We start from the raw sequence: 26,713 nt of genomic DNA on the forward strand, positions 1-26,713 counted from the left end.
CCAGGCATAATTCTTAGCTTCTGTGTTTCCAACTGCATTCTGTGATGAGGAGAGCAGAATCTTACTGAATTGATACAAACAATCACATTACCAGGAAAACCCAAGAGTCCTCATAAAACTTGTACATTTTAGAGGAATTAAGTAGGCTGGCAAAGGGAAACACTGTTAACAAAAATGTACCAAAGTGCTGTAAACATACAAATCACAGCAAAACATTCAAACACAGAACCAACAATATTTTAAGTGAAAGACATAGAAATCCACAAATTTAATTAATTCATTTAGCCTCATATAAATACTTCTTGTTTAATCTCCATTAGCTGTTTTACAAATTTTCTCAGAACCCTGGGAATTCTTGTTTAGTCCGTTGACCTTAATGCAGACAGAAACCTGTATTTAAGAGCATTGATTGGAATCTTTTTTCCATGAATCTGATGGCAAATATTTTCAGAGAAGAATCAGAACTGTAGATGACAAATGACTTAAAAACAACCATGGTTAAAATGATAAAACTCAGCAGTAGACAAGGAAAGACAGTTAGGTTCATTGCTTACTACACTTTGGAAGGCACGTGATGGGTTTCCTAAAACGTAGGTCCTTTTTTGACCTCTGAGTCTGTGATGGAAAGAGAAGCCTAAGAGGTCTTTGAACAAAAGATCTTTGAAAGGTCCCTTGGGGCAGTGTAGCAGTACAAGAAAGGCATGAGTAAAGGCGTTTTCTCTTAGGGGAGGAGAAGCAATTGCTCTTGGGTTGGCCGTCTAAACCAAACAGAGGATGGAGGATTGACAGGTAGGGATAGAGAAAGAAGTATGTTGCCTCCATGTCTACTAAGAACTCTGGTTTGCTACCAGCCATGTCCAAAGTGACCTGAGACTATGTCATGGAGATGGAAAATACTGGAGCTAGTGTAGCCTCTGGGCTCTTTTCCAAGATAACAATCTTAACTTTTTTAAGACTCAATTTTCCCAAGTGGTCAGAATTTAACAAAGGCATCAGAGAACACAAGACATTACTTTAAAGATATGATAGAAGAGACCAAGTTGACTTTAAGAAATGTGCTACTTCCTCCTCCAGAAGATAAGTCTGTGATGCTGGGTAGCCAATCCAGGGCCAGAAAAAAAGGGGTAAAACAAGTTGTATTCACCCTTGAAACATCAAATCTTTTAGCCTAGAATGTTTCCAAATGGAGTGGTCAACCAAAAAGGAGCCATTGGAACAGGCTTTTACCCTTTGTGAAGATGTAATAGACTGCATTCCCCACTTCTAAGGGCAACACGTACTGGGCATCTGTGAATAGAGCACTTCGGATTCCACCAGAGTCACCCTGTCCAGGGACCATCAGTTGCCCCTGCATGGGTGAGCCATTTGTGAGGGCTGGAGATGGAACACAGAGAAGTGTAACCTTTCTGTCTCTCTCTCACTAACTCTGCCTGTCAAAAAAAAAAAAAAAAAAAAGAGAGAGAGAGAGAGAGAGAAGTGTAGTGCTCATCCTTAAGAGTCCTGGGCGTCCACAAATGGATGCCTTTGGATTCCAGCAGAGAGCTGCCCTGGCCAAGAACAATCATTGTCTCCATACAGGTAAGCCATTCCCAGAGGACTAGAGATAGACATGAAGGAAGGACTAAGGGTGATCAGGGGCCAGTGATACGTATGGACTTGCCCGGATGAGCTGCTGCTGCCTATTATACACGTGTCAGAGGGTGGTTTCCAGTGATCAGAGAAGTCCCGTACAGGCCACTGTGTGGGAAGTAGCCTATTGAGGACAGTGTCATGGATGGGAATAAATTCTCCGGAGCATTCACATAGAGTGAACACAGATTTATTGAACAGGCTACAGGAGAGCAGTATAGCATGCAGCACAGCTAGGAGCTGACTACTGCTGCCATATGCTGCCAAGGAAAAACAGGCATGACAATCAAGGCTTTCTGCTGTCCCATGGTCCACAACTTACGGCATATACTTGTAGCAGTGGTCCCCTCTTAGTTAGGGTGTGTTTTTCTGATGATCCAATAGATTTTCCCAAGCAGGTAACTTGCATTTCTTGGTGGGGCTGGAGAGCTTGCAATACCCTTGGCTTTGGGACTTGCCCAGTGCCTTGAGGTAATCTCTACACTATGCACAAAGAAAAGGAACCTGGAGTGAGAAAATACAAAGATACACTAGCAGATTTTTTTTTTCGTGCTATTTGTTGAATGCTTTACTTAACATAGAGTTAATCATATGTGCATCAAGTTAGCTGAAAATAGATTTTAGGAAAAAATAGGAGTGGGAATAAGAGGGGAGGAGGAAGAGAGGTGGGAGTGTGGGTGGGAGGGCGGGTACAGTGAGAAGAATCACTATGTTCCTAAAGTTGCATTTATGTAATTCATGAAGTTTGTATTCCTTAAATGAAAGATTTCTTTGGGGGAAAAATGATATACTAGCAGTAAGACATGCTTTTGATGGTTAACAGAAAAAGAAAAGAAAGCACTGAAAAGAGAATCCAAGGAGATATGAGAACAGAATATAAACAGACATATGATAGTAGGCACAGAGTGTGAATATTCTTGTATCATCAGATAATAGGATACTTCAAAAAGTTCATGGAGAAATGAAATTGAAATCTAAGCCTATCATGGTGCCAAAAATTGAAATCTATACATCCTTTTTTCATGATACACATTTTATATGAACTTTTTAAAGACTTTTTAAAGACTCCTCACAGGCATGGATTTTCAATTCTTTTGTATCAATATAAAATTATCCCTTAGTTCCATATCTTTCAAAGTTTTTGAAATACCCTGTATTCATGGCAACAAAAGAACAACCCTCACAGAAGAAGCAAGAATTAAAAATGTGCCAGTTGATGGTGTCATCATCTCACCAGCTACTCCAGAGCTGACCCAGTGGGCACCCAGAAAGTGGACAGAGTGGCAAGTGTGGAGGCTCTGTGTGTTCAGTGGTCTTTGCTCCTGCGTGCTGATCTACAGAAGGCTGGTGACGAATGATCAAACAGACAATAGACCAACCTTGAATCCCAACCTGAAAACCTCCCTTGAGAAATGCCTACCTGATGACTTACAACATTTGGGTACCTTTATTCTAGAAAGATCAGTGTTTGTTTTCTCAACAGAATAGCTGAATATTCAGTGTTTGGGTTTAACTTTCTTGAACACAGGGCTTCAGTTATCATTGCTATTTGAAGGTGTGTAGAGATGGGATCTTGCAAAATATTGCATCAGATCTACTAACTTTAGAGCAAAGAAGGTTTTGCTTACCTGGAACATACACCACCAGATGCCGCCTAACTCAATAAGATGTAACAAACATGTTCTAAGAAATTTCTAAAGACCAAGCATGGGCCAGTATCAGAAGGCAAAGTTCGAGGGAGCTGCAGCTTTTCCTTCAGACTCCTAGCAGGTGTTGATGCTGAAAGTTGAGAAAGATCATTAAGAAAACTTCCCTAATAATGTCAGCTGTGGCAGAGGAACAATAGCCACTATCAGAAATGCAAATCACACCCAAGTCCCTGTCTCCTTTATAGAGCAAAATCATAGTTGTCCGGGCAGGGATGAGAGCAGCATTAGTGCCTCAAGGCACTGAAAAACCATTGCACACAATACAAAGCTCTACATGGAGGCAGGGCAGGAACAGCTGCAAGGCCCCACACTGCAGCTAGAAGAGCTGAGGAGCAGTACTGAAGGCCGCATCCACAAGTTCAGGAGGCGGCCAAGACTGAGACTTATCCAATGCAGGAGAGAATGTCTTTCCTCGCTGCCTTCGGCTGTGAAGTTTCAAATGTTGAGTAGAAATAGCTGTGGACCACAACAGGGCAAATATCAAGAGGCAGAATCTCACTAAGCAGCAGGCATTGAAAAGTTATCCCTGGGGAATTAGCCCACACCTCAACATGAGCTGTAGCAATGGGTGTATGAGTGCTTTGGTGTGCCGAAGATGATTATAGAAAACAAAACGACAAATCCAACAAAGCTTTGGCTAGATTTACACAAACCCCGATGCTGAAGCTACAGAAGGAGGGAAGTATGCTCATTTCTAAACATAAAATATACTCGTCTGAGATCTGTGCTATGCCACTTAGCATAACTATTATTAATAGATTAAAAGCTCCAATAGAAAAGTTAGGCAAAATGCAGGAACAGATGATAACTAGCAGAGGGATGCCAGCTATAGAAAAAATTCCAATGAAATTGAAAACACAGTGATGAAGCTTTCTATGTATTTTATATTTCAAATCTGAAAAGGAAATTTGGTTGTCCTTAGATAGGAACTAACTTTATATTTGTACAATATGAAAGCTAAGACTGATTTAACCTATCAAGTATTTTTTTCATTTTGCCCATACCATTTTTGGATTGCTTGCATAATAAATTAATATAAACAAGCAAGTCCAATAGAAAGTTATTTTACTCAGCTGTGTTTTAGTACGTCTGTGTATATGCATGTATTCAATGTCTAAATGTATCTTTTACCTAATTTCATAAAATTTAACCCAAATAGCTGAATTAATTTCTGCACGCAGGACCTAGTATTCACTAGACAGGTTAGGGAACAAAGGCAAAGGCTTTGTGTCTGAAATGAAGAATGCTACTTATTCTAAAAATTTCTACATAGACAAATATGCAAGCCTGTAGGCAACAAAAATTTTCGCTTTAAGCTTAGGCTAAAGCTCCTAGGGAATTCTGTTAAATTAAGTTGTTCTGTGAGAACACAACACTTCGTGTGACATAAAACAGCCCCCAGCAATTTACTAAATTGCTTTCTCATTAAGTTGCGTTTTGAAAAGTATAAATGATCAGTTTAAGCATTTTCCTCGACATAGTACACACAAGACAAGATCAAGAAAAACTCAAATTACTCTTCAAATAGTGTGCCGGGAATGGTGCTATAGAAACAAATAATAATCATACAAATTCTACTCCTAGGTACTGTTGGTAATAATAGTATTTGTTATTTGTTGAGTGCTGACAGTAAGCAGGCACAGCCTCTGCCCTGGGGGTTTATAGTAGAAAGGAGGCAGCCAAAGAAATGTGAAGAAAGTAGACTGTATAGTGTGAGGCTCTGGGCTTATGTCCATCCATAAATTTCTCTTCCTTTTCTCTTCATTTCCTCCTCTTTATTCCTGTAAAACACCTTATATAAAGTAACTTCTCCTATAAAAGGATTTTTTTTTAGATTTCTCACAGCTAGTTTACATTAAATAATTCATGAGCAAACTTACACTTGTAATAAAGGTCTTTAATGTAGTTCAAGTAAGTATCACTCAACCTCCATGAGAGTGTTTCACAGAGAGAATTTGAAATGCACTCCATAAATATTTGTAACATAATAAAAATATTTGTTACTAAAATTATTCTGACTCCTTTCCAGAGAAGGGGGTCTATTTTAGTTGGATAAAAAAAGGAGGTGAGACTTGTTAATTATACACCACTGTTTCACAGCTGTTGGATGTCTTTGTTTTACTTAACAAGTTCTCTGTGTTATATTTGAGCCCTGGACTTTATTCTAAACCAACTTTTCCTCAAGAAATTTTTGAAAAGTTTTAAAAAGTAACCTCAAATATATATAATTTATATTTTTATTTTTTAAAGACACCTTTGACTTAAGCTTATAAATATAATGTAGACTTACACATTGAACATTTGGAAATCATCAGTTTAATGTGATATAAATCACTGTTTAGATCGACAAAAATATTGTAATCTTCATAGAAGTGAACAACATTATCACAAAGCATTTTAGAACAAAAAAAAGCAAGATTTAGCACATCTAAGTATACTTCTGAAATGAAACACTAGTTTGTAATCTGTCTTCAAATTTTACGAGTTTATTTATCCTGAGATAACATTTGAAAGACTTTCCAGAAACAGGAAACATAAGTTTCTGGTTCTAATTTAAATAGTCATATGATATGTGACCTTAATGTAGTAAGAGGTATTCCGGCCAGGGTAATTTCTTCTATGGATCAAGTGTATTTTTGTTAAATTGTAAAAATTTAAAACAAATGTCTCCCTCCCAAGCTGGGAAAAAAAAAAAAAAAAAACCTCAAGGGCATCATCAGTCATAGGTTTAAAACACATGCCCAAATAATTAACAGCTAAATCATAGTAGGAAAAAAATAAGAGCTTTTCCTGAACAATTTGTGGTATTTATTTAGTCTTCTCTTAGAAGCCAATTGTTCTAGAATGACTGATTTTCTCTTTGCACTTTCACTCAATAAACATTAATGAGTCAATTATGTAAAAATGAAAAAAAGCAAACAGAGAAGCATTGAGCACTTTTAATTGAAATTTTTTCCTTTAAAATTATTTAGTACCTTTGAAAGGTTATAGAAAATTAAATGACAATAGAAGACATTATTGAAGTTTCTCCCCTGCGTTTTCTCTAGTATGCTAAATACATCCACATTCCCTTGAAATATTTCAAAAGATTGTGATATATTCTGCCATTTCTTTTTGCATACTCATACGAATATTCATACACATATTTCTGAGGAAATGTTAGGCACATTACATTATGACATCTTTAAAATTTTGTAAATAATGTATATCTTTCAATATCATTAGTAAAATGTGCATTTTTTAAACTGAAAATTTTCCATGGTAAGGTAACAGGTAATTGGTTAATTTATTTCACCTGATGATAATGGTGGCTATGCCGTATTCCTCTAGCGCAGTAGCACAATGAACAATGTTGCAATCAGCACCCTTGCACAGTACTCTCAGGTGCCAAGTTCTTCTGCTTCCCACACAGAATTCTTCAGGTGGGACTGCGGGGTCAACAGCATGTGTCATTTTAAATTTTGTATAAGATGACCAGGTCCAATTCTACAGAGGACTCAACAAATACTCTTAGAAGAAGGGTATGACTCACTTCAGTTTGGTGGTTGAAAAGTATCAAAACATTCTATTTTGCAAAAATCTGCATTATTCACCCTAATGAAGTTGAGTAGCTTTGCACAGGATTATTATCCATTTATATTTTGTCTACTCTCGACTTCCTTTACCCACTTTTCTTTCTGATTGTTGGCTTTCTTTTAAAATTAATTTATAGTAGTTCTTTCTATACTAGAGATGTTAACCCTATGTCTGCCATGCGTTTAATGTACATTTTTCTAAAACTCAACTTGTGTTTTTCTTTATTAATTTCAGTTTTTCTGTATTGTTTCAAAAGGCTTCCCCAACCAAGGACTATCCAAATACTCCCTTGTAATTGTAATAATTTTTTTTTTTTTTGCCACTGGCATATCAGCAGCAGAGACGCACAATAATTTCAGTGAGAGAAGCAGGTGTTTGTGAGTTTATGAATCACTTCCACACGTGCCTCCAGTGCTCCTTGGGGGTGCTCTCAGTGATGGACATAGAGGCTGGCTGATATCGAAAGGGCTGTTTGATGTAGCCTGGGAGCGAGCTCTTCTTTCACAGAGAGCTTTTGATGAGTATTCATGGGGCATAGATGTCTGCAGTTCTGGGACTGCTGCAAGTTCCTATGCTTGGTCCTTAATCATTAATCCCTGTTCATTTATCAGTACACAGACTTGCTTCCTGCCATCCCTCGGCCAGGTCAGGAGAGCAAAACAAAGGTGCGGTGCTTGATCCTGGACTCCCTGCTCTTAAGGACTCCTGACAAAGCTGGAGCAGGGCAGCGTTCCACTTGGGATCGGTTGGTGGCAGCAGATCGCACACAGAAACCTTCCAGCCAGAGTCCAAGCTATTCCTCTTTAGTTAGCTGGCCTCAGAGAACCTCCTATGGAACAACAGGTAGAGGAGCAGGACTAGGGCAATGAGGACGCTCGTATCTGTGAGCGAATTGTTTATGAAAAATGAGACCTTCCGGGTCTGCTTCGAGGTGGCCCTAGGTGGACAGGATCTGTTTAGTGGGAGAGTTATCTCTGGACATCCTTAACTGGATTCCTTTCTCCCTCCCTCTTCCTTTCCCTCCCTTCCTTTCCACCTTTTCCCTTTTTTCTATCAGAAAATACTTACTAAGCAACTACTATATACCGGGTACCTTTACAGAAACAGTGGTAAGCAAGGCAGCCCAATTCCTGCCATCGCAGTGTCCAGATTCTAATGAACTGACTCAGTTCATGGCTGGAAGCCCAGTTTTCTGGGTCCCCTGCTGTTCCATGGGCAGGTATTCAATCTCAATTGTGACCCAGTAGAAAGCCACGAACTATTTAAAAAAAAATGTTTCTTTTCATCTTATTGACATTACGGAAAAGTGGAGAAACAAAGATATCTTCCATCTGCTGGTTCACTCCCCACACACCTGTAACAGCCGGGGTAGGGGCAGATGGAAGCAAGGAGCCTGGAACTCTGTCCAGGTCTCACACATGGGTGGCAGGGACACAACTGCTTGAGCTATGACTGCTGGATACCATGGTACACATCAGCAGGACGCTGGAATCTAGAGCGGGACCGAGACCCAAACCCAGGTACTCAGACATGAGATGTGGCCGTCCCAGGCAGCATCCTAAATGCTGCACTAATGCCCACCACGAGAGCTATTTTACAAACAGGATAGATTACTTGACGAGAAGGGCATAGCAATGCTCCTATATTCTTATGATCTCCCTTTTGATTCTGGGATTGTATCTTGCCATTATCCCATACTAGGCTGAGGTAACTCACCCTGCCTTGTGCCCTCTGTTAAACACCCAGGGTAAAGAGTTACCTCCCTTACAACAAGCCCAGTTGAAGAAACTTTGGTTATTTAACCAGCATTCAAATCATGCCAGCATTAGGATCAGCCGGTAAACAGGTTGAAAAACATTCACTCACTCACATGCTGTTCACGTATGGTTTCCCCCAAGATCAGAAGCAAGAAACATTTTCTGTTTGCTTGCTTTACCGTGGTACCATGAGCTACAGTAGAATATCTCCTGGCTTTGACAATGAGCTCCTGGAATATCTGATACCACTGGACTCCCAGAACCTTCAGAGCCAGTTGGGGCTCTTACTCTTCCGTGCATGTGTGTTGCTGGTGATGCTCTCTGAATTCTTTGAGTGTGATTATTAATCTAATAGCCAAACATGAAAACTCTTGAGATATTAGAATCTTTCTTGTCCCTGTGAACCAAAACATGGAGACATAATCCAGTAGGCACAATCCAGGGAGAATCTGTATTTTGACTTATTTCAGATTAAAAACAAATTGCTTCAATTGCTTTACATTTACAAAGATAAAGGGGAAATATTACTAAATCAATGCCTTTCTATCAGTTGCTGGAAACTGTATCTGTTTATGCAAGTGAGAGAACAACATCTAGAATAGCAGCCAAAACTGACTAAACTTCCAACAAGCAATTGTATTCTTCAAGGCTCATCTGTCATCTACGCAGGAGTTAAATAGGAACGTGAACAAAGTCCCTGCTCTTGTCTCTCCCAAGCTTTGCAAACAGTTGCTGATCTCTATGGTTTCCCCAGGAACTCAGGGTAGCTTTGATTCCTTGTTTTGGTTTGGAGGGGGAGTTCTAGTGGTTTCCATTTGGTGTTTCATCGCAAGAGCCTGGACCCTCTGAGTCTGGGATATCCACACAGGAGATCTGTCCACTCCACGATATCTCTGTTCTTGCACCCATTCAAAATCTGGAGGAAAAACACAGTGTTGAGCCAGCACCGTGGCTCAATAGGCTAATCTCCGCCTGTGGCGCCGGCACACCGGGTTCTAGTCTCGGTTGGGGCGCTGGATTCTGTCCCGGTTGCTCCTCTTCCAGTCTAGCTCTCTGCTGTGGCCCGGGAGTGCAGTGGAGGATGGCCCAGGTGCTTGGGCCCTGCACCCCATGGGAGACCAGGAGAGGCACTTGGCTCCTGGCTTCAGATCAGCGCGGTGCACCGGCCGTAGTGTGCCAGCTACAGCAGCCATTGGAGGGTGAACCAACAGCAAAAGGAAGACCTTTCTCTCTGTCTCTCTCTCTCACTGTCCACTCTGCCTGTCAAAAAATAAATAAATAAATAAAAACACAGTGTTGTGACTTGTTCACCAAAATCCACTTTCTGTTCTCACTTTTTTTTTTTTTTTTTTTTTTTTTGACAGGCAGAGTGGATAGTGAGAGAGAGAGACAGAGAGAAAGGTCTTCCTTTTGCCGTTGGTTCACCCTCCAATGGCCACCATGGCTGGCGTGCTGCAGCTGGCGCACCACGCTGATCTGAAGCCAGGAGCCAAGTGCCTCTCCTGGTCTCCCATGGGGTGCAGGGCCCAAGCACCTGGGCCATCCTCCACTGCACTCCCAGGCCACAGCAGAGAGCTGGCCTGGAAGAGGGGCAACCGGGACAGAATCCGGCGCCCCGACCGGGACTAGAACCTGGTGTGCTGGCGCCGCTAGGTGGAGGATTAGCCTATTGAGCTGCGGCGCCAGCTTCTGTTCTCACTTTTAAAGTGTTAGGATATACTCCTACCCAAGCTTGCACAGAGTGAGATGATTCTGTAGTCAGATTTTGCCAGAAGAATGTGAGCAGGCATGACATGGGCCACTCTAAGGCTCTGTGGAAGCAGCTTCATGTCACGGATGGATGCAGGGGACAACATAGATGGAGAAGACGGAGGTCTCTTAAGAAGGAAAGAGTCTGTGTCCCGAAGTTTCAGGGACATTGTTTAGGCCGATCATGTTAGTGAAATGCACCTCTATTAAGTTTCACTCTATATTGTTTTTTATAACAGCTTAATGAATGCAAGAAATGTATTTGTATTGGATTTCAGCCACAATATATTTGAGACTAGATTTATTACTGTCATTTTACGAATACACGTGGATTCAAGACTTTACTTGGCTTCTTATGAGTCAACTCAGAACAATGCACATTTAAGATTTTCAGAAACCCCCTGATGAACATGGAAATGGGCATGGGTGTTGGGTCTTCAAGTATTAGTGTTTGCGCACAGCTCGTGTCCAGTCATAAGGCCCAAAGGACCTGATCATACTTTATTCCTCCAAACGAAGTATTCTCAGCAAATGGTTCCAGGTTCTTTTCTCGCAGGCAAGGAGGAAGATTCACTTCTGTACAATGTTATCACTGGGTCTTCTCAGGGAAATTCAGGCACTTCAGTACAGAAGGAGCTGTGGGCTGGGCAGGACCACTTATTGTAACTGATCTCTGGACCTAGAGGATACTTTTATTTCTTTCATTGATATATTTCTTAAAAATCTGGGTTATTAATTTTTAAAATGTATTTAAAAGAGAGAAAGAGAGAGAGAGAGAGAGAAAGAAAGGGCTCTTCATCTTTTGCCTCATTCCCCAAAGTACTGCAATAACCAGGGATGCGCCAGGCTGAAGCAAGGAGCCAGAATCTTTATCTGAGTCTCCCATGTAGGAGGCAGGGACCAAGCCACTTGAGCATTACCTCTGCTCCAGGTGTGCCCATTAGCAGGAGGCAGGAATTGGAGCCAAGACTCAAACCCAGGCACTCCTTATGTGATACAGGCATCTCAAACAGCACCTTAACCTCTGTACTGAATGTTTTTTGCATTTTTTATACCTTTAACACTCAAATCAAATAGAATCTACTAAACTGCCTAACCATTTCACTCATAACAATCTTATATTAGCAACCACTAAATCCCTTGGGTTCAGATCACTTAGATTCTCTTGAGATTATCTTGTTAGTAACCACAGTCAATTTGCCTGTGCGGTTAAGGTCATTATGTCACCCATGACTCTAAATGCATATGAGAATGTAGAAGAACACTTCAACTACACCCCACGTCAGCATTTTCAGTCAAAGAACAGACACTAACGTATTTTTAAACAGGATGGTACCCAAGTACTTGGGCCCTGCACCTGCATGGGAGACCAGGAGGAAGCACCTGGCTCCTGGCTTCTGATTGACGCAGCACCGGCTGTAGCAGCCATTTGGAGTGTGAACCAATGGAAGGAAGACCTTTCTCTCTGTCTCTTTCTCACTAACTCTATCTGTCAAAAACAAACAAACAAACAAACAAACAAAACCAAAAAACAGGATGGTACTCCTGTTACCAATATATTTCTCAAGGCCTCGGAAAAAGAAATAGCTTCCAGGCCTTGTGGGGGATGTAAATTTTATATGATCAGTTTCCTTCAACACTGTAATCCTCTGGTCTTCGGAGTTTTTCATAAACAAGGTACCAAGAAAGTAAGAAAGTTCTGGACTAACGGGAGGTTGGAGACTTTTTAGTCCACTCATAAAAACTCCTGGGATTTCACTCACAAGCCAGGAGTTGAGAATTTTGGAATCTGGGCCTATCATTGCCGTGTGTAGAGCCATGAGAAGCAAGGACATGACCTACTATTCTTAAATTCCACACAGCAAGTACTGGACTGCAGAAAATTCTACTTCCAGTACATATTTCATTCCAGGAGAAAACAAGCATTTAAAAAACTCTTTGTTGCTGTGTGCACTGGACTGACAGATTTCCACTGAGGAACTACAGAATGTTTAGTGCCTCCAGCCCTGACCATGCACAGCTTCCTGGATTTGCTGGAGTCCTTTTGACTGGAACCTACTTTATGACAACCACTTTAAGTTATGCTTCTTGCTTGTAAGAAATATGATTTGCCTTTGAAAAGGTGTGAAAGATAGGATTTCACTGTGTAACCTAAAGAGTTGATAAAGGCCGGAGCCACGGCTCACTAGGCTAATCCTCCACCTTGCGGCGCCAGCACACTGGGTTCTAGTCCCGGTTGGGGCGCTGGATTCTGTCCTGGTTGCCCCTCCTCCAGGCCAGCTCTCTGCTGTGGCCCGGGAGTGCAGTGGAGGATGACCCAAGTGCTTGGGCTCTGCACCCCATGGGAGACCAGGATGAGTACCTGGCTCCTGCCATCAGATCAGCGTGGTGCGCTGGCCGCGGCGGCCATTGGAGGGTGAACCAACGGCAAAGGAAGACCTTTCTCTCTCTTTCTCTCTGTCTCTCTCTCTCACTGTCCACTCTGCCTGTCAAAAAAAAAAAAAAAAAAAAAAAAAGAAGTTGATAAAAAGACTAAAAGCCAAGCAGGAACCACAGGAAGCTCTCATGATAGTCAAGGCCCTACCATCGGAAGGGGCAGCTGGGATGATCTGGTCGCTGGCTTGAGATACAGAAGACGTTACTGGGACAGTCATCACCACAGGCACAGGACACGCTGTTGAAAGGCAGAAAATTACAGAACTACCTCTTCTTTTGTGCTAGATTTGCCAGCAAGTTTAGATCACTAGTCTGCAGCCTACCTGACAAGGAGAATGCAGACCTGGAGTTTATGGCTACGTCAGTGGAAATCAGTGAAGCAGCTTCCTCATCCCTACCCCCAGCCTAGCCTCGCATGGTTCTCCACTGTGATTCCCATCACACAGGACGGGAGGTCTCAAAGGATGGGCAAGCAAACTGAACAAAGCAAATGTGCACCCCACTGCTTTCATTTCATGCCAGTGGTTAACTTCCAATTCCCAGACAACAAATACAGTATTTGTCAAAATTATTTTTTTGCCAGTGGAGGCCTTTTTGTTTCATAATAATTCTGAAACCCTTTTTTTTTGACCCCAGCCTTCTCTATCTCTCTCTCTCTCTCTCACACACACATACATATACACACACAATTTGAACACTTACAATCATAAATGGTCAACACAAAACCCACATCATAATCTCCTGTTAGTCATTGTCTCACCTTTGGGACAAAGCCATCTTGGGTTGTATTTGTTAATTATCTAACAAAAGTTCATTGAGTGTTTAGCAGGCTAACACGTCCTCTCTAGGACCTGACACCACCACTGGTGTTAGAATTCAGCATACTGCTACCTGAGGGCAAGGGTACTAAAGTATACAATGCAGAACGCTTAGTTAGTTAGTGAACATTCGGTGGTTGTAGTCTGCAAGCGATGACCACTGGGCCTCAGTGGGACACTGGCCAAAGGAATGCCACAGGGAAGCACAAACAGGGAGCTCTTGGCTGTGAATCAACATTTCTGAGTTGCAGACCTGGAGCCCCTACAGTCTGTGTACATGATCAGTGAGCTTTCAGTGGCAGGGAATTCCTGTATCTAAGATCCACTCGATACTTGACAAGGTCGCAAACATGACATTAGGTTGTTAATGAAACTGACAAACTTTATTATTATTATAACCCACTTACACATTACTGTTTTGAGGAGTCAGGATTCTAATTTTCATGTTTTAATGCTGGCTTCTTTTACTTCTGTGAGAATATTAAATTACCTATGCAAGTACAACGCAAGTACCAATTACACACTGAGTTTTATTTGTAGCCTACACAAACCTGGGGCATGGCATGTCTGTAGTTGCACTCAGAAATAAAACACGAGGCTCATATGCCTCTTCCTCCCAAAAAGAAAAAAAGATAAAAATTTTACATAATATTTATATACTATAAAGTGATGAAAATAATATACCCCTCATAACAAAAGTTTCTCAGAACTTTCATTTATCAATATTTCCAAGCCTACTAATCAAAGCCCAGAAGGTGCTCCTGACACAGGCATGTCATATGGGAACCAGTTTGAGTCCCAGCTGCTCCACTGCCAATACAGCTCCCTGCTAACGCTCCTGGGAGAGCACTGGAAGATGGTTCAATCTGCACCCATGTGGGAGACCTGGAAGCAGCTCCTGGCTCCTGGCTTTGACGTGGCCCAGTCCTGACTGTTGAGGCTGTTTGGGGAGTGAACCAATAGGTTCTCTCTGTCGCTCCTCTGTCTGTCTGTAACCCTGCCTCTCAAATAAATAAATCTTAAAAAACAACAACAACAACCAAGCTGTTGCTCTACAGCTGATGATGGGTGTGAAGATACTGTAGATCAGCAGGGCCACAGATGGAATGAACAGCATCATATGAAGCAGGAGAGGGGTAGGAAAAGCCACAACCTGGAACGCAGAGTAAATGCAATTGCAAGGTCAAAATTTAACCTGCACCAGCTCCAGCCAGTGAGGCCATTTAGGGAGTTAACCAGTGATGGAAGATCTGTCTCTGTCACTCTCTTTCTGTGCCTTCTGAATAATTTTAAAAAAGTTGTCATTGCAAAAGTTTGTCTCTTTCTCTAAAAACTTAATGAAACTCTCAAAGTTAAGCTTTTACATTCTTTCTTGTTCTTCTTTCCCAGATATGTTCTTTTCTTCTAAGAAAATAGCTCTTGGCACTACACAGATTTGAAAGACCAGCTTTCATCCGAGAACAATTACTATGCCTAGGCACAGAGCAGGGTGAATTTAACATGTCCCCTAGAAGTCAAGAAAGCAGGACAGTTACGTATTTTTGTTTTAATTTGTTTGTCATGTAGTATTATGCTGATATTTGTCAACATACTTTGCTTTAAAATAATCTGGAAGGTACAAGTGACAGATCATTTCTAGGAAGTAGAATTGTGAGACAGTGGGCGGGGTTTGGAGAATGCTACATACTATGCTGAAAATTACAAGTAAATACTATATCAGGGAAAAGGATCAGTAGTCCCACAAGGCACTGTTATGTCATAGAGCAGTGAGACCTGGCCTGGTGCGTTTAGTGCTTCATAAAGCAAAGAGGAATGGTGTGTGACGAATAAATAGCCATCAAAGCGAGTGTACAAGATGGGAGGGCGGCCGGCGCCGCGGCTCAATAGGCTAATCCTCCGCCTTGCAGCGCCGGCACTCCGGGTTCTAGTCCCGGTTGGGGCACCGGATTCTGTCCCGGTTGCCCCTCTTCCAGGCCAGCTCTCTGCTGTGGCCAGGGAGTGCAGTGGAGGATGGCCCAAGTGCTTGGGCCCTGCACCCCATGGGAGACCAGGAGAAGCACCTGGCTCCTGCCATTGGATCAGCGCAGTGCACCAGCCGTGGCGGCCATTGCAGGGTGAACCAAATGGTAAAGGAAGACCTTTCTTTCTGTCTCTCTCTCACTGTCCACTCTGCCTGTCAAAAAAAAAAAAAAAAAAAAAATGGGAGGGCACATGTTTCAAGGGAATAGCATGTGTAGTCCTGAGACAGGAAACCACAGTATGTTGTAAGAATTTGGAGAAGTCCAAAAGGGAAGAGTGGAATGGGATGAACTGAAGGCACAAAAGAAGCCAGATCAGACAGGCCCTTTATGTTTGAATTTTGAACTAAGAGCACTACAAGGCCATTGAAATGCTTCGACAAGAGAACACTGTGTTTCATTTTAATCGATCACTTTGGTTATGAGAAAGACTGGATTGTGGTGGACAGGCTGGAGAAAGGAGATCAGCTACTACTCAGGGGTGACAGTGGTTCCACTGAGAGATGACGGCATCATCTTAGTGCTAGAAGCACCAGAGAGAACGCGGGAATTTAGGAGCCAGAGATGAAGAAAGTCATGACTTGATCACTGGATGTGGGTGGCAGAAGTGATACATGACGCACAGGTGACTTTCAGGGCTCATGTTCTGAGCACCTGGATGGACACCGTGATCTTTTCCTTTTTTTTTTTTTTTTTTTTTTTTTGGACAGGCAGAGTTAGAGAGAGAGAGAGAGAGGGAGAGAGAAGTCTTCCTTCTGTTGGTTTACCCCCCCAAATGGCCGCTACAGCCAGCGTGCTATGCTGATCAGAAGCCAGGAGCCAGGTGCTTATCCTGGTCTCCCATGCAGGTGCAGGGCCCAAGCACTTGGGCCATCCTCCACTGCCCTCTCGGGCCACAGCAGAGAGCTGAACTGGAAGAGGAGCAACTGGGACAGAACTGGCATCCCAACCGGGACTAGAACTTGGGGTACCAGCGCCGCAGGCGGAGGATTAGCCTAGTGAGCCTCGGTGCTGGCCAACCGTGATCTTTTCTAACCTCTGGTCACTGGTGAAGGGTCTCTCTTTCCCAAACATCTACTTCCTGGTAGTGAAAGCTGAAGCATTGGGAATGACACACATTGAGCTTAAATCTCTTGTTCATTGGAATTATTGGGTGGTAATGTACTTATAACAGATTTCACCAATGTTAGTTGTATAATTGGAATCCACTTGGCTACCTAGCAGCATAATGATGGCATAGAACATATCTGCACCCAAGGAAGTTCCTCACACCTCTTGGCTTTTTTGCCTCAGGCCAGCCTGGCTCCTGGCAGTGCTATATTTTCTATCATTTTAAGTTTTGCCTTTTCTGGACTTTCATATTAGTAGAAACTTTTTGCACTTACAATAGTACTTTTGAGATTCATTCATAATGTTGCATATTTTAATAGTCCCTCTCCTTTTGTTCTGCAATAATATTCCACTACCACAATGTATTCCATTTTGTCTATTCACTATGGATGCATATATGAGCTGTTTGCAGTTTTTGGCTATTAAGAATTTAGCTGGCACGAAAGTTCAAGTCTTTTGTGTTTAAGCATATTTATTTTCTTAGGGTAACTATGTAAGAAATCGGTTCTGGAGTTGAATAGAAAAATGTGTATTTAAAAGAATGTTAGAAACTACCAAACTGTTCCAAAGGGGCTGCGCTAGTTTTCACTCACTCGATTAAAGCCCAAGAGTTTCAGTTGCTCCACATTCTAGCAAACATTTGGTGTTGAAAATGTTTTTAATTATATCCATTCTAAATGGTACAGCATTGGCTGGCTGTGGGTTTCCTTTGTATTTGATGTGTATTTCCCTAGTTACTGACATTACATTTTCATACATACAGATATGAACCTGGGGCCTTATCTTACTCTAGTTACTAGAATTAGCTCAAAAGCAACCGCAGACCTACATGTAAGAGTAAAAACCATTGACTTTGTAGAAGAAAACATAGGAGAAAAGGATCTAATCTTGGCTTAGGAAAAATATGTTTTTTTTTTACTTTAAAAATTTTTCATACACTTAATTTCACTTCATTTATAAGGGGAAAGGAGGGAGGGAAGGAAGAGAGAGAGAGAGAGAGAATCTTCCATCTGCTGTTTTACTTTCCAAATGCCAGCAACAGCAGCCAGAGCACTCCAAAGTAGGATGTGGGTGTTCCCTATGGAGGCTTAAATCATGCACCAAAGAGCCATCCCAAGCAAAAAAAAAAAAAAAAAATTTCTTAGATAGGAAATCAAAAGACAATTCATAAAGGACAAACTAAAAAACTGAACTGTCAAAGTTAAAAATTTTGTGTGTTAAAACATACTGTTTAGTACATGAAAAGGCAAGCCACAAGCTAGGAGAAATATTTACAAGATATCTATCTATTTAGCTACTACGGGGTTTTATCTAGAATATATGTCTTTCTGTTTGGCCTGGTTTTAGTGAGAAGTACGTGACCATTCTTATCAATGGCTTCTTCACATAATGCAACTTTGTTTTCTGCTTATTTTTTTAGATTTTCTATTTTTGCTTTTTAAAGCAATTTGATTACTATGCCTTGGCATATTTTTATTAGATATGTTACACTTGCAAATAGGCATTAAAATTTTCATCAAATTTGGAATTGTTTCAGCCATTATTTTTTCAAATACTTTCTCTTCCCATTTTGTTTTTCTCTTCTAGAACTCCAATCACTCATATGTTGGATGTTGTTGTTTTCCTATGGCTCATCAACATTCAAGTCATTCCTTCTTGTCCTTGTCTCTCTATGCCAGTAGTTTATTTTTCTGTGTCTTCAAGTTCACTTATCTTTTCTTTTGCTGTTATCTGATTGGCTGTCAATCATTAAGAGCTTTTCGTCTGAAATATTGCATTTCTAATCTCTATAATTTCATACTGAGTCTTTTTGAAGATTTCCTCATCAGGCTCATGTTTCCTTCTGTCTTATTTACAACATACCTAGAATGGCCGCTTAAAACTTTTTCTTGAATTTTTTTCTTACTATTTGTCATGTCTGGATCTGTTTTCATTAATTGACATTTTTGTCTTTGCTATGGGTCACATTTTCCTGCTTTTTGCATGTGTGGAATTTTTAATTGGATGCCAGAGAATAAGAATTTTACATTGTTTCTGTTTTTAAAAATACTGTTTTTCCTTTAAACACAATGGGCTTTGTTCTGGTAGGCAATTAACTTACTTGGAAACAGATGGATCCTTTTTATACTCATTTTTAAGCCTTTTTGGGAAGGGCACACAGGAACCTTAATTATAAAGTCAATCTTGCCACAGCATTAAGCGGATGGTGGTTTAGGAACAGCATCTACTTCCCTTGGTATGTTGGTGTCCTTCCACTCTTGCTAGTTTGGCCCAGAGCTTGCTGCTTTCTCCCCAAGGCTATAGGTAGTTTCTTCACACACATCTACAAATCACAACATGGTACTTTATAGTTCTTGTGGCAGACATCTAGAATTCTCTCTTTGTGGTAGTATTAAGTGTTTGCCCACAAATTCTTTGTTATTCCTCCCATCACACAGGAGATTTCCTTTAATTCTTTCCCATTTGACCATAAGTTGCACTTAGTAAACCCGACCTGTCTGATAATGGCAGAAGTTGTGATGCCCCAGTTCTGTCCCTGGGTTACCAACATGCTATCCCTTCCACTTGGGTGCACTCTAGCTTCTTCTTGGACACCTGCTTTAAGGAAAGCCAGAAGTTTCAGGCCATTTTCTTTTGTGACTAGAGTCTGTAGGTCTGGCCAACAATTTAATCTGAACTTCAGAAATTGTGAACCAGAGCTATCCAGATAAGCCTCTTCCAGACTTCTAAAAAACTGCACAAGATAACAGAATGTTTGTTGTTTCAAGATGCTACACTTCGGCGTAATTCATTATGCAGTAATAGATAACTTATACAGATTTTGATATATTAAAATAGCCATTGCTGTAACAAAAACCTGAACTGTGAGCATGGTTTGGGACTGGCCATGGGGCAATGAGCAGCATATTACTAAAGTACCTTAAAGAAGCTTTACTGGGGCTGGTGTTGTGGCACAGAAGGTTAAGCTGTCATCTGCAGTGCTGACATCCTTATGGGTGACAGTTCAAGTTCAGGCTGTTCAACTTCCTATCCAGCTCTCTGCTAACGTACCTGTGAAAGCAGCAGAAGATGGTCCAAGTCCTTGGGCACCTGCCATTCACATGGGAGACATGGATGGAGTGGAGTTCCAGGTTCCTGGCTTCAGCCTGGATATCTGAAAAGGGAACCAGTGGATGGAAGTTTCTGTCTCGGTGTCTCTATAACTCTGCCTTCTAAATACAAACATACGTACATACATACATCTTTAACAAAAAATAAGTACTTCTTTAGATTTTGTTTTGAAATAATTTTGGACTAAAATGTGAAATGATAATACAGATATTTCGGAAGTCTTTCAGTTTCTATCAATGATAAGGTTTTCTATAACCATAGCACATCATCAAAAGTAGGTTACTGAGATTAGCACAACAGTATTAAGTAAACTGCAGAGAGCTGAGTTGGATATCACCATTGTGTGTATCTAAGAAATTTTATCATACATAGATTTGTGTAAACACAACTGTATGACTCCTAATTTTGTCTCCTTTCCTCCTTTTTGAACAGAAATGTCAATAGCAGTTGTCACATGCTTGTCCTAAGACAGTATACTGGGTGTGTGGGACCCAAATGGATTGTTCCTTTGGCTTCACAAGCCTACAGTGGGATCTCTCCATGAGTACAAGGAGTGTTACTTAGGGGACCACAGGAGTACACTCCGCATACCTCAAAGCAAGGCAATGAGTTTCTGGACTTGGAGTTGATGCTGTTGCGGGATGACTCTTTAGAGAGACTTGGAAGAGGATGAATGTGTTTCACACGCAGAGGGATTACAAATAATTTAGGGCCAGGGAAAGACAGTGATTGGTTTCAAAATATTTTCATGAATTTTTGGATATTGCTCACTTTGCGCCCTGGACTTACTGGCTACTCTCATATGGAGAGAATATGACACACGTGATGGCATGCCACTTTTTAGATCAAGTTGTAAGAACACAGGCAGTCTTTCTCTGATCATTTGCTCTGAGGAATTATACGTCATAGGCAACCCTACGGACAGGGCCATTTAACAGGTTTCTGAGCTTCCTGCCAACAATCATGCAGGCTGGGAACAGAACTGCCGCCTCCAGTTAAGTCTCTGAACCCATAGCTTTGGCAGAGTTGACTGCAATCTTGTGAATGACCTTGACCCAGAAACATTCACCTTAGTCTCTCCTGGATGCTCGACCCTCAGAAACTATATAGGATGATAAATGCTAGTTGTTTTGAACTGCTGGGATTGTTGGGCAGCCCTGCCTAACAGATACACTCCAGTGGCAACTCCCTCCTCTCTGGAATGCTGCCCTGGAAATTTCGGCCACCTTGCTCTACCTCAGCTCAGCCGGTTTTCAGGGCTGTGCTGCCTCGAGCTGGGAAGCTAGCCGGGGAACTGGAAGAGGTCAGCGCCTTTGCTGCTCTCCCTCATAGATCGCAATCCTACACTGCATGCTGTCCACTGCCTGAAAACCACAGTTGGACACATTTTGTGTATTTTCTGATTGCTTAAGGTAAGCATTAAATCCACTCCCTGTTAGTCCATCCTGGCCAGAAGAACTAGCTTATATCATGATCTTGAATGAGACCTGAGTTCCACTGGGAGTTGGTGTCCTCATGCAACGCCATGAAAGGGTTCTTTGTATTTTCTCAAGATATTAAATTTTTTTTCCCTGGGGGGAAAGGATTTAAAGTTAACTTCAGATTGTGAGTGGCTTAGTGCTGACGAGTGAAGAGAACAAGGAAAGGCTAAAGGCATCAAAGCTAACTTCGTACATGGAGAAGCCTGGGTTGTAAAATGCAACATGTGAGCGCCTTGTGCGTGAGAACAGTTGTTTCCACTTACTCCCATGCTTTGTCATTCACCTCTTCCCAGTCTGTCCTTGCTCTGAGATCACGGAAGCGGTGCTCAGCTGATGCTAGCTACCATCTGGTGACATACGAAGTGACCTGTCTTAACCAACATATTTTCTCCAGCTGCTCTTTCCTGTGCTCCAAGGTGGGTAAAGCACACACATGCCAGTCCTGCCTTTTCTCCCCCATTTCTCCAGGCATGACTTACTCAGTTTCAAGCCAGACGCATTCTTTCTTTCATGTACATACATACTCACATCCAGTTAAACTGATGCTCTGATTTGCACATCCAAGCCTACCCTAGCTTGAGCACAAACATTTCCCACATGCCATTTCTCTAATAGGCTTGCTCTCCCTGGAAGCAGATAAATCATGCTGATAGTGGTTGGTCACCAGCAGAGCAAGTGTTGTAACCCTGGATTAAGCAATTGGAATTGGACAATGCCACGAAGGAATCAATTTCCATCACCTTCTAGGGTGTCTTGGAGAACTTTCTGAGAATTTCCACACTGAGACAAAGTAAATCATTGAATTAGGCAGGGTGATGTAAAAAAGAGACATGAGAGAAATCATTCCTACTCTTCAAAAAATTGACTGTCTTGTAGGAGAAACAAGTATACAAATTATTCCAACCCAAAAGGCTGAGGAAGCCTTTGAAAAAGTCCCAATAAATTACAACAGTGCTTCAAGTGGAAGAAAGAGCAGAGCCGGCCGGGAACTCGGCAGACTTCTCTGTAACAGTTATTATTAACTTGTACTGTGAGGGATTGGAGGGATTTGTGCATCATCGGGGGGGGGGGGGGGAAGCAAGGATGGGAACTTATTTTGGCCACTTGCGTTTTTTAAGCATATTTAAACTTAATTGTCTGGCTTAGTTTTAAAAAATCACAAATGGATTTCAATGAATACATACATTAAGCATCCCTGCCATAATTTTTTGTTGTTGTTGTCGTCAGTATTGCTAAAAACAGATGTGAAAAACATTTAAGACCAATATCCTACTGAGCTGTTTCACGGAAAGGAACTTTTAATCTTAAGAGCCTGATGTCCTTCTTCAAAATTAACTACCTCCGAGCTTTTGCCTAGTTTTAAGTCCATATAATTGAGTGCTTGCAAGCAAGGTCCTGGGAAACCCAGGTATTTTTTGAGTATCTGAAACTTGTACCCTAGTTACTCCAGTTTTCAAGACTTTTACAAGACAGGCTTGCAGACACAACACTCTGGGGAAACTCACCTAGAGGGTCTTCGTGTTTGCTTCTCAACTCCAGAAAAGTCAAAGAAAGTATTCTAGGAGCAGGCTTATTCAAACAATGGCTTGCCTTTGAAATAAGATAGTCTGCCTCCCTTAAAGGCATAGTGGTCACCTTTGACACGGGCATCAGAAGGTAAAACAACAAAGAATGTGCAGGAACCAACCTCAGGGCTTGGATTTTTTTTTAAAGCTGATTTTGCATTAATTCTCATTTCTAGGTATCTGGCCTCAGCCCGAAGATGCCAATGGCGGGACAGATTAGATCAGACATCTTGATGCGATGGCTTCATGTGGCTGAGGGGGAAGTCTGGAAGGGAGAGAAGGTGCCATAAAGGTAGTAGAATATTTGTGGTTGGGTTGCCCCCAAAGAGCGCAGAAGTAGCGATATCCCTTTGTCACGGACAAAAGGCCAAATTGTCTCACCTGGTCTGGGGTCTTAGGAAAACAGGATGTGATACTGAGCTCTCTAAGTTTATTCTCCACTGGCAGGAGTGGGAGGAAGGGAGAGAGGGTGGGAGAGAAGGAGGGAGAAGGGGACACACACACAACCGGAAAGCTAGGTGGGACCGGAGGCGCTGCCCTGTCGGGGCGCCTCGTGTTGTCCTGGGAGCCCTCGAAGCCCACCCAAGATGAATTACCTGATCCCCAGACATGGAAAACGCCCCCCTGACAAGGCCCGGCGGACACAACAAAGGCCTCCGGTAAAGCCGGCGACAGCGCCGTGCTCGCATCTGTATCAAGTTTTGCTTCCAGGGCTGTCTGCGCCCCGGACAGACTCGAACCCGAGGAGTAGCCCGCCGAGGCCCGGCTACCTGCACGCACCTCCGCCGGCAGCCGCAGGAGGTGCAGATGCAAATAGCGACTTGCCGCGCGGCCAATCAGGAGTGAGGCCAGGGAATTTAGGTCCCCACCCCACCCAGCGCGGCGCGTGAGCACGTGTGCGGTGTTCTGGGACCTTTGTCCCGCAACGTCACGCTTGGCGGGCACCCCTTGGTCCTTTTTTTTGTTGTTGTTGGATCGGCTTTTTTTTTTTTTTTTTTTTTGCTTGCTCCTCCACACCCACCGCGCCAGTTGTGTCCTCTCCTACCCTGCACTCATCCCCTCTGAGCGCAGCGGCCTCCCGCGCGAGTGTGCGGAGCTCCGCACACCGAGTTGCGGCGCCCGGGGCAGGCAGCGCGCCCCGGCTCGGCGGGCCGGCCCGGGGCAGCACTGCGCACGCTGCGCGCCCCTGACCGCGGGTCCGTCCGGCGGGGCTCGCCTCTCGCCTAGCTCGGCCGCGGAGGCTCGTGCAACGTGCCGAGCACCGAGAGCGGACTCCTCACCTAACTCGCCAGGGAGCCGGGGCGCTCCGGGCCGCGGCGCTGCCTTCCCCGCTCCTCCCCCCGTCCGTCCCCGCCCGAGCTCCGGCGGCCTCCGGGAGTCCCTCGGCTCCCCCCACCACCCCCCGCCCCGCGCGGCAGACAAAGGGCCCGGGCAAATTCGCCGCCCGGCCTCCCAGCGCTCCGGGGAGGCGGCTGCGCCCGCGGGGCCAGAGGCGGCGGCCGCGGGAGCGCGGCACGGGCCGGAGCCGCGAGATGCGGCTGACTCGCATCTGCTGCTGCTGCCTGCTCTACCAGCTGGGCTTCCTGTCGAATGGGCTCCTTTCAGGTAAGTTCTCGGCCGCTCTGGCTGCCTTCCCAGGTTCCCCGAGAGGAGAGCGAGCACACACGGGTGGGCAGGGCTGGTGCCGCCCGGCGCGTGCGGAGCGGGGATGGGCGTGCAGCTGCGGGGCCGAGCTCGGACGCGGGGCGCGCTCCTCGCGGCCTCGTGGTAGCCGTCTGTGGAATGGAGTTTTCCTCCGCCGAGAGCAGTAACCGTTGCAAAGGCGCATTTACGGCACCTGGAGGAAAAGTGGGAGGCGTGCCGCGACACACACTGAGCGCTTTGGCATGCGCTGCGCTGGGCTGCAGCCTCTGCCCCGGGGTTTTCTGTTCCGCCACCGAGTGCGGTCGCCCACCTCGGCCGCCCCCTCCCCCATGTCATCGCGCCTCCAGCCCGGTCGCGGGGCTGCGGGGCCGGGGGCGGGTGGTGCCCGTCGCACTGGCGCGAGCGCCGCGTCTCCGTGCGGACCGCGAGCCCGGGAACGCCGGCGCTCCTGCAACCGCGGCGCTTTACGCCCTGCATTTCTCTGTCTGCCCCGCCTGCAGGGCTGCAGTTCGCCCCCGACCGCGAGGAGTGGGAGGTCGTGTTTCCTGCACTCTGGCGCCGGGAGCCGGTGGACGCGGCCAGCGGCAGCGGGGGCAGCGCGGACCCGGGCTGGGTGCGCGGCGCGGCGGCCGGCGGAGGCGCCCGGGCGCAGGCTGCGGGCAGCTCCCGCGAGGTGCGCTCGGTGGCCCCGGCGCCCCTGGAGGAGCCCGCGGGGGCTGAGGCCCGGCCCCGGCCCCCGTCGCCGCAGGGGGGTGAGGAGGACGAGGAGCTCGAGTCGCAGGAGCTGCCGAGGGGATCCAGCGGCGCGGGCGCCCCGGCCTCGTGGCAGCCGCCCCCGGCCCCGCCCCCGGCCCCGGCCCAGCCAGCCGAGCCCGACGGCGACGAGGTGTTGCTGAGGATCCCGGCCTTCTCCCGGGACCTGTACCTGCTGCTCCGGAGAGACAGCCGCTTCCTGGCGCCGCGCTTCGCGGTGGAACAGCGGCCGAGCCCGGGCCCCGGCCCCACGGGGGCAGCGGCCGCTCCGCGCCCTCCCGCGCCGCCCGACGCCGCCTGCTTTTACACCGGGGCGGTGCTGCGGCACCCGGGCTCCCTGGCCTCTTTCAGCACCTGTGGAGGTGGCCTGGTAAGCGCCTTCCCTCCCCAGCTCTGCCCACCCCTGCCCTTGCTGCTCCTCCTCTTCACCCCGCAGACCAGGCTGCTTGGCATGCACCCCTTCCCCCTTTCTGTGTGTTCCTTCTGCACTGCGTCCCGGATGGCACCCCCGCCCCCCGCCCCGGGCTGTCTACACTGCGTGCCTCCTTGCCTCCCGGGGAACATCTCCAGGGTGGTGCGCTGCACCCAGAGGCTAGTTGAATGGATAAAGGACCTTCATACAGAGTGTCAGGTGTTGATTTCAGTCTATGCAATTCGGCCTCCTTGCCTTCTTTTCCCATTGGCTCAACTTCCTTCTGTTTGCCAGGGTTTTCTAAAATAAGCTTCCACGTGGTGTCTGTGAGACTGGAAGACCACCAACCTGCTCCCTGCTGTACCTCCTTCCTGCCCCCCCTCCCCAGGTGCCCCGCGTGTTGTCTTACAGTCGGGTCCAGCTCCCTCGCAGCTGGCTGGCGTTACGCACACCCATCGCCACACTGGACGCCTGTTCCGTGTTCCTGTCAAAGAGGAGCGTGGAGAGGTAGACGCCCCAGGGACGGGCTGTGGACTTAGGAGGCAGTGCCATCCAGTCAGGATCCAAAGGGTCCAGTACCTGGGAGCGGACACTGAGTTTCCTAAGGGTCACGTTTTATTTGACTGCAGTTTCTCTCTCTTCTCTACACTGCGTGGTGGGACATAGACAAGATGGGCGTGGGGAGCGCTTTGTTAAATCTGTTGGGAACGGAAGCCCTTGCTCTGTGTGGCTCATGCTTTGATTTTGCTCTGTGTCCTCACCCAGGGTTTGGAACCAATGTTACCTTCCATAGTTGGCTTTAACTGTGTGTGTGTGTGTGTTTGTATGTGTGATGAAATACACAGGTTTAGCACATTAGCCCTGGTTAGATGTGCACATCAGTGTCTGATTACATTCATTTTGTACAATTGTCACCGCCAAGGCCTGCACTGTTGTTTTGCAGGG

At 44.8% G+C, this 26,713-nt stretch overlaps 1 protein-coding gene and 1 long non-coding RNA gene across 8 annotated transcripts in view; one reads left to right on the top strand and one right to left on the bottom strand.

The window, feature by feature from the left end:
* Window positions 1–1,803: 1,803 nt before the first annotated feature.
* LOC138850136 (uncharacterized) lies at window positions 1,804–25,665 on the bottom strand. 3 transcript variants are annotated; one of them, XR_016236060.1, is made up of 6 exons: window positions 25,529–25,658; window positions 19,854–19,956; window positions 18,904–19,125; window positions 13,005–13,094; window positions 3,258–3,408; window positions 1,804–2,133 (listed from the first exon to the last, which is right to left on the bottom strand). It is a non-coding gene; the product is annotated as an uncharacterized LOC138850136 (long non-coding RNA). The 3 variants fall into 3 exon arrangements; XR_011389709.2 differs by lacking the exons at window positions 13,005–13,094; window positions 18,904–19,125 and adding an exon at window positions 23,082–23,224 and having other exon boundaries at window positions 25,529–25,665; XR_016236061.1 differs by lacking the exons at window positions 13,005–13,094; window positions 18,904–19,125.
* ADAMTS19 (ADAM metallopeptidase with thrombospondin type 1 motif 19) overlaps window positions 24,159–26,713 on the top strand; it is a 220,139-nt gene continuing 217,584 nt past the window's right edge. Inside the window, exons 1-2 of one of the 5 annotated variants that reach the window (XM_051844182.3) lie at window positions 24,159–24,564; window positions 25,104–25,726. In XM_051844182.3, the coding sequence (XP_051700142.2) occupies window positions 24,492–24,564; window positions 25,104–25,726 (696 nt within the window). In that variant the 5' untranslated portion in view covers window positions 24,159–24,491. Of the gene's footprint in view, window positions 24,565–25,103; window positions 25,727–26,713 lie in introns of those variants that run through there. The other 4 variants (XM_051844184.3, XM_089335839.1, XM_089335837.1 and 1 more) reach the window with 4 other exon arrangements.

The sequence above is a fragment of the Oryctolagus cuniculus genome, chromosome 6 (genome assembly GCF_051225735.1).
Source record: "Oryctolagus cuniculus isolate XC-2025 breed Fujian yellow rabbit chromosome 6, ASM5122573v1, whole genome shotgun sequence".
Lineage (NCBI taxonomy): Eukaryota > Metazoa > Chordata > Mammalia > Lagomorpha > Leporidae > Oryctolagus > Oryctolagus cuniculus.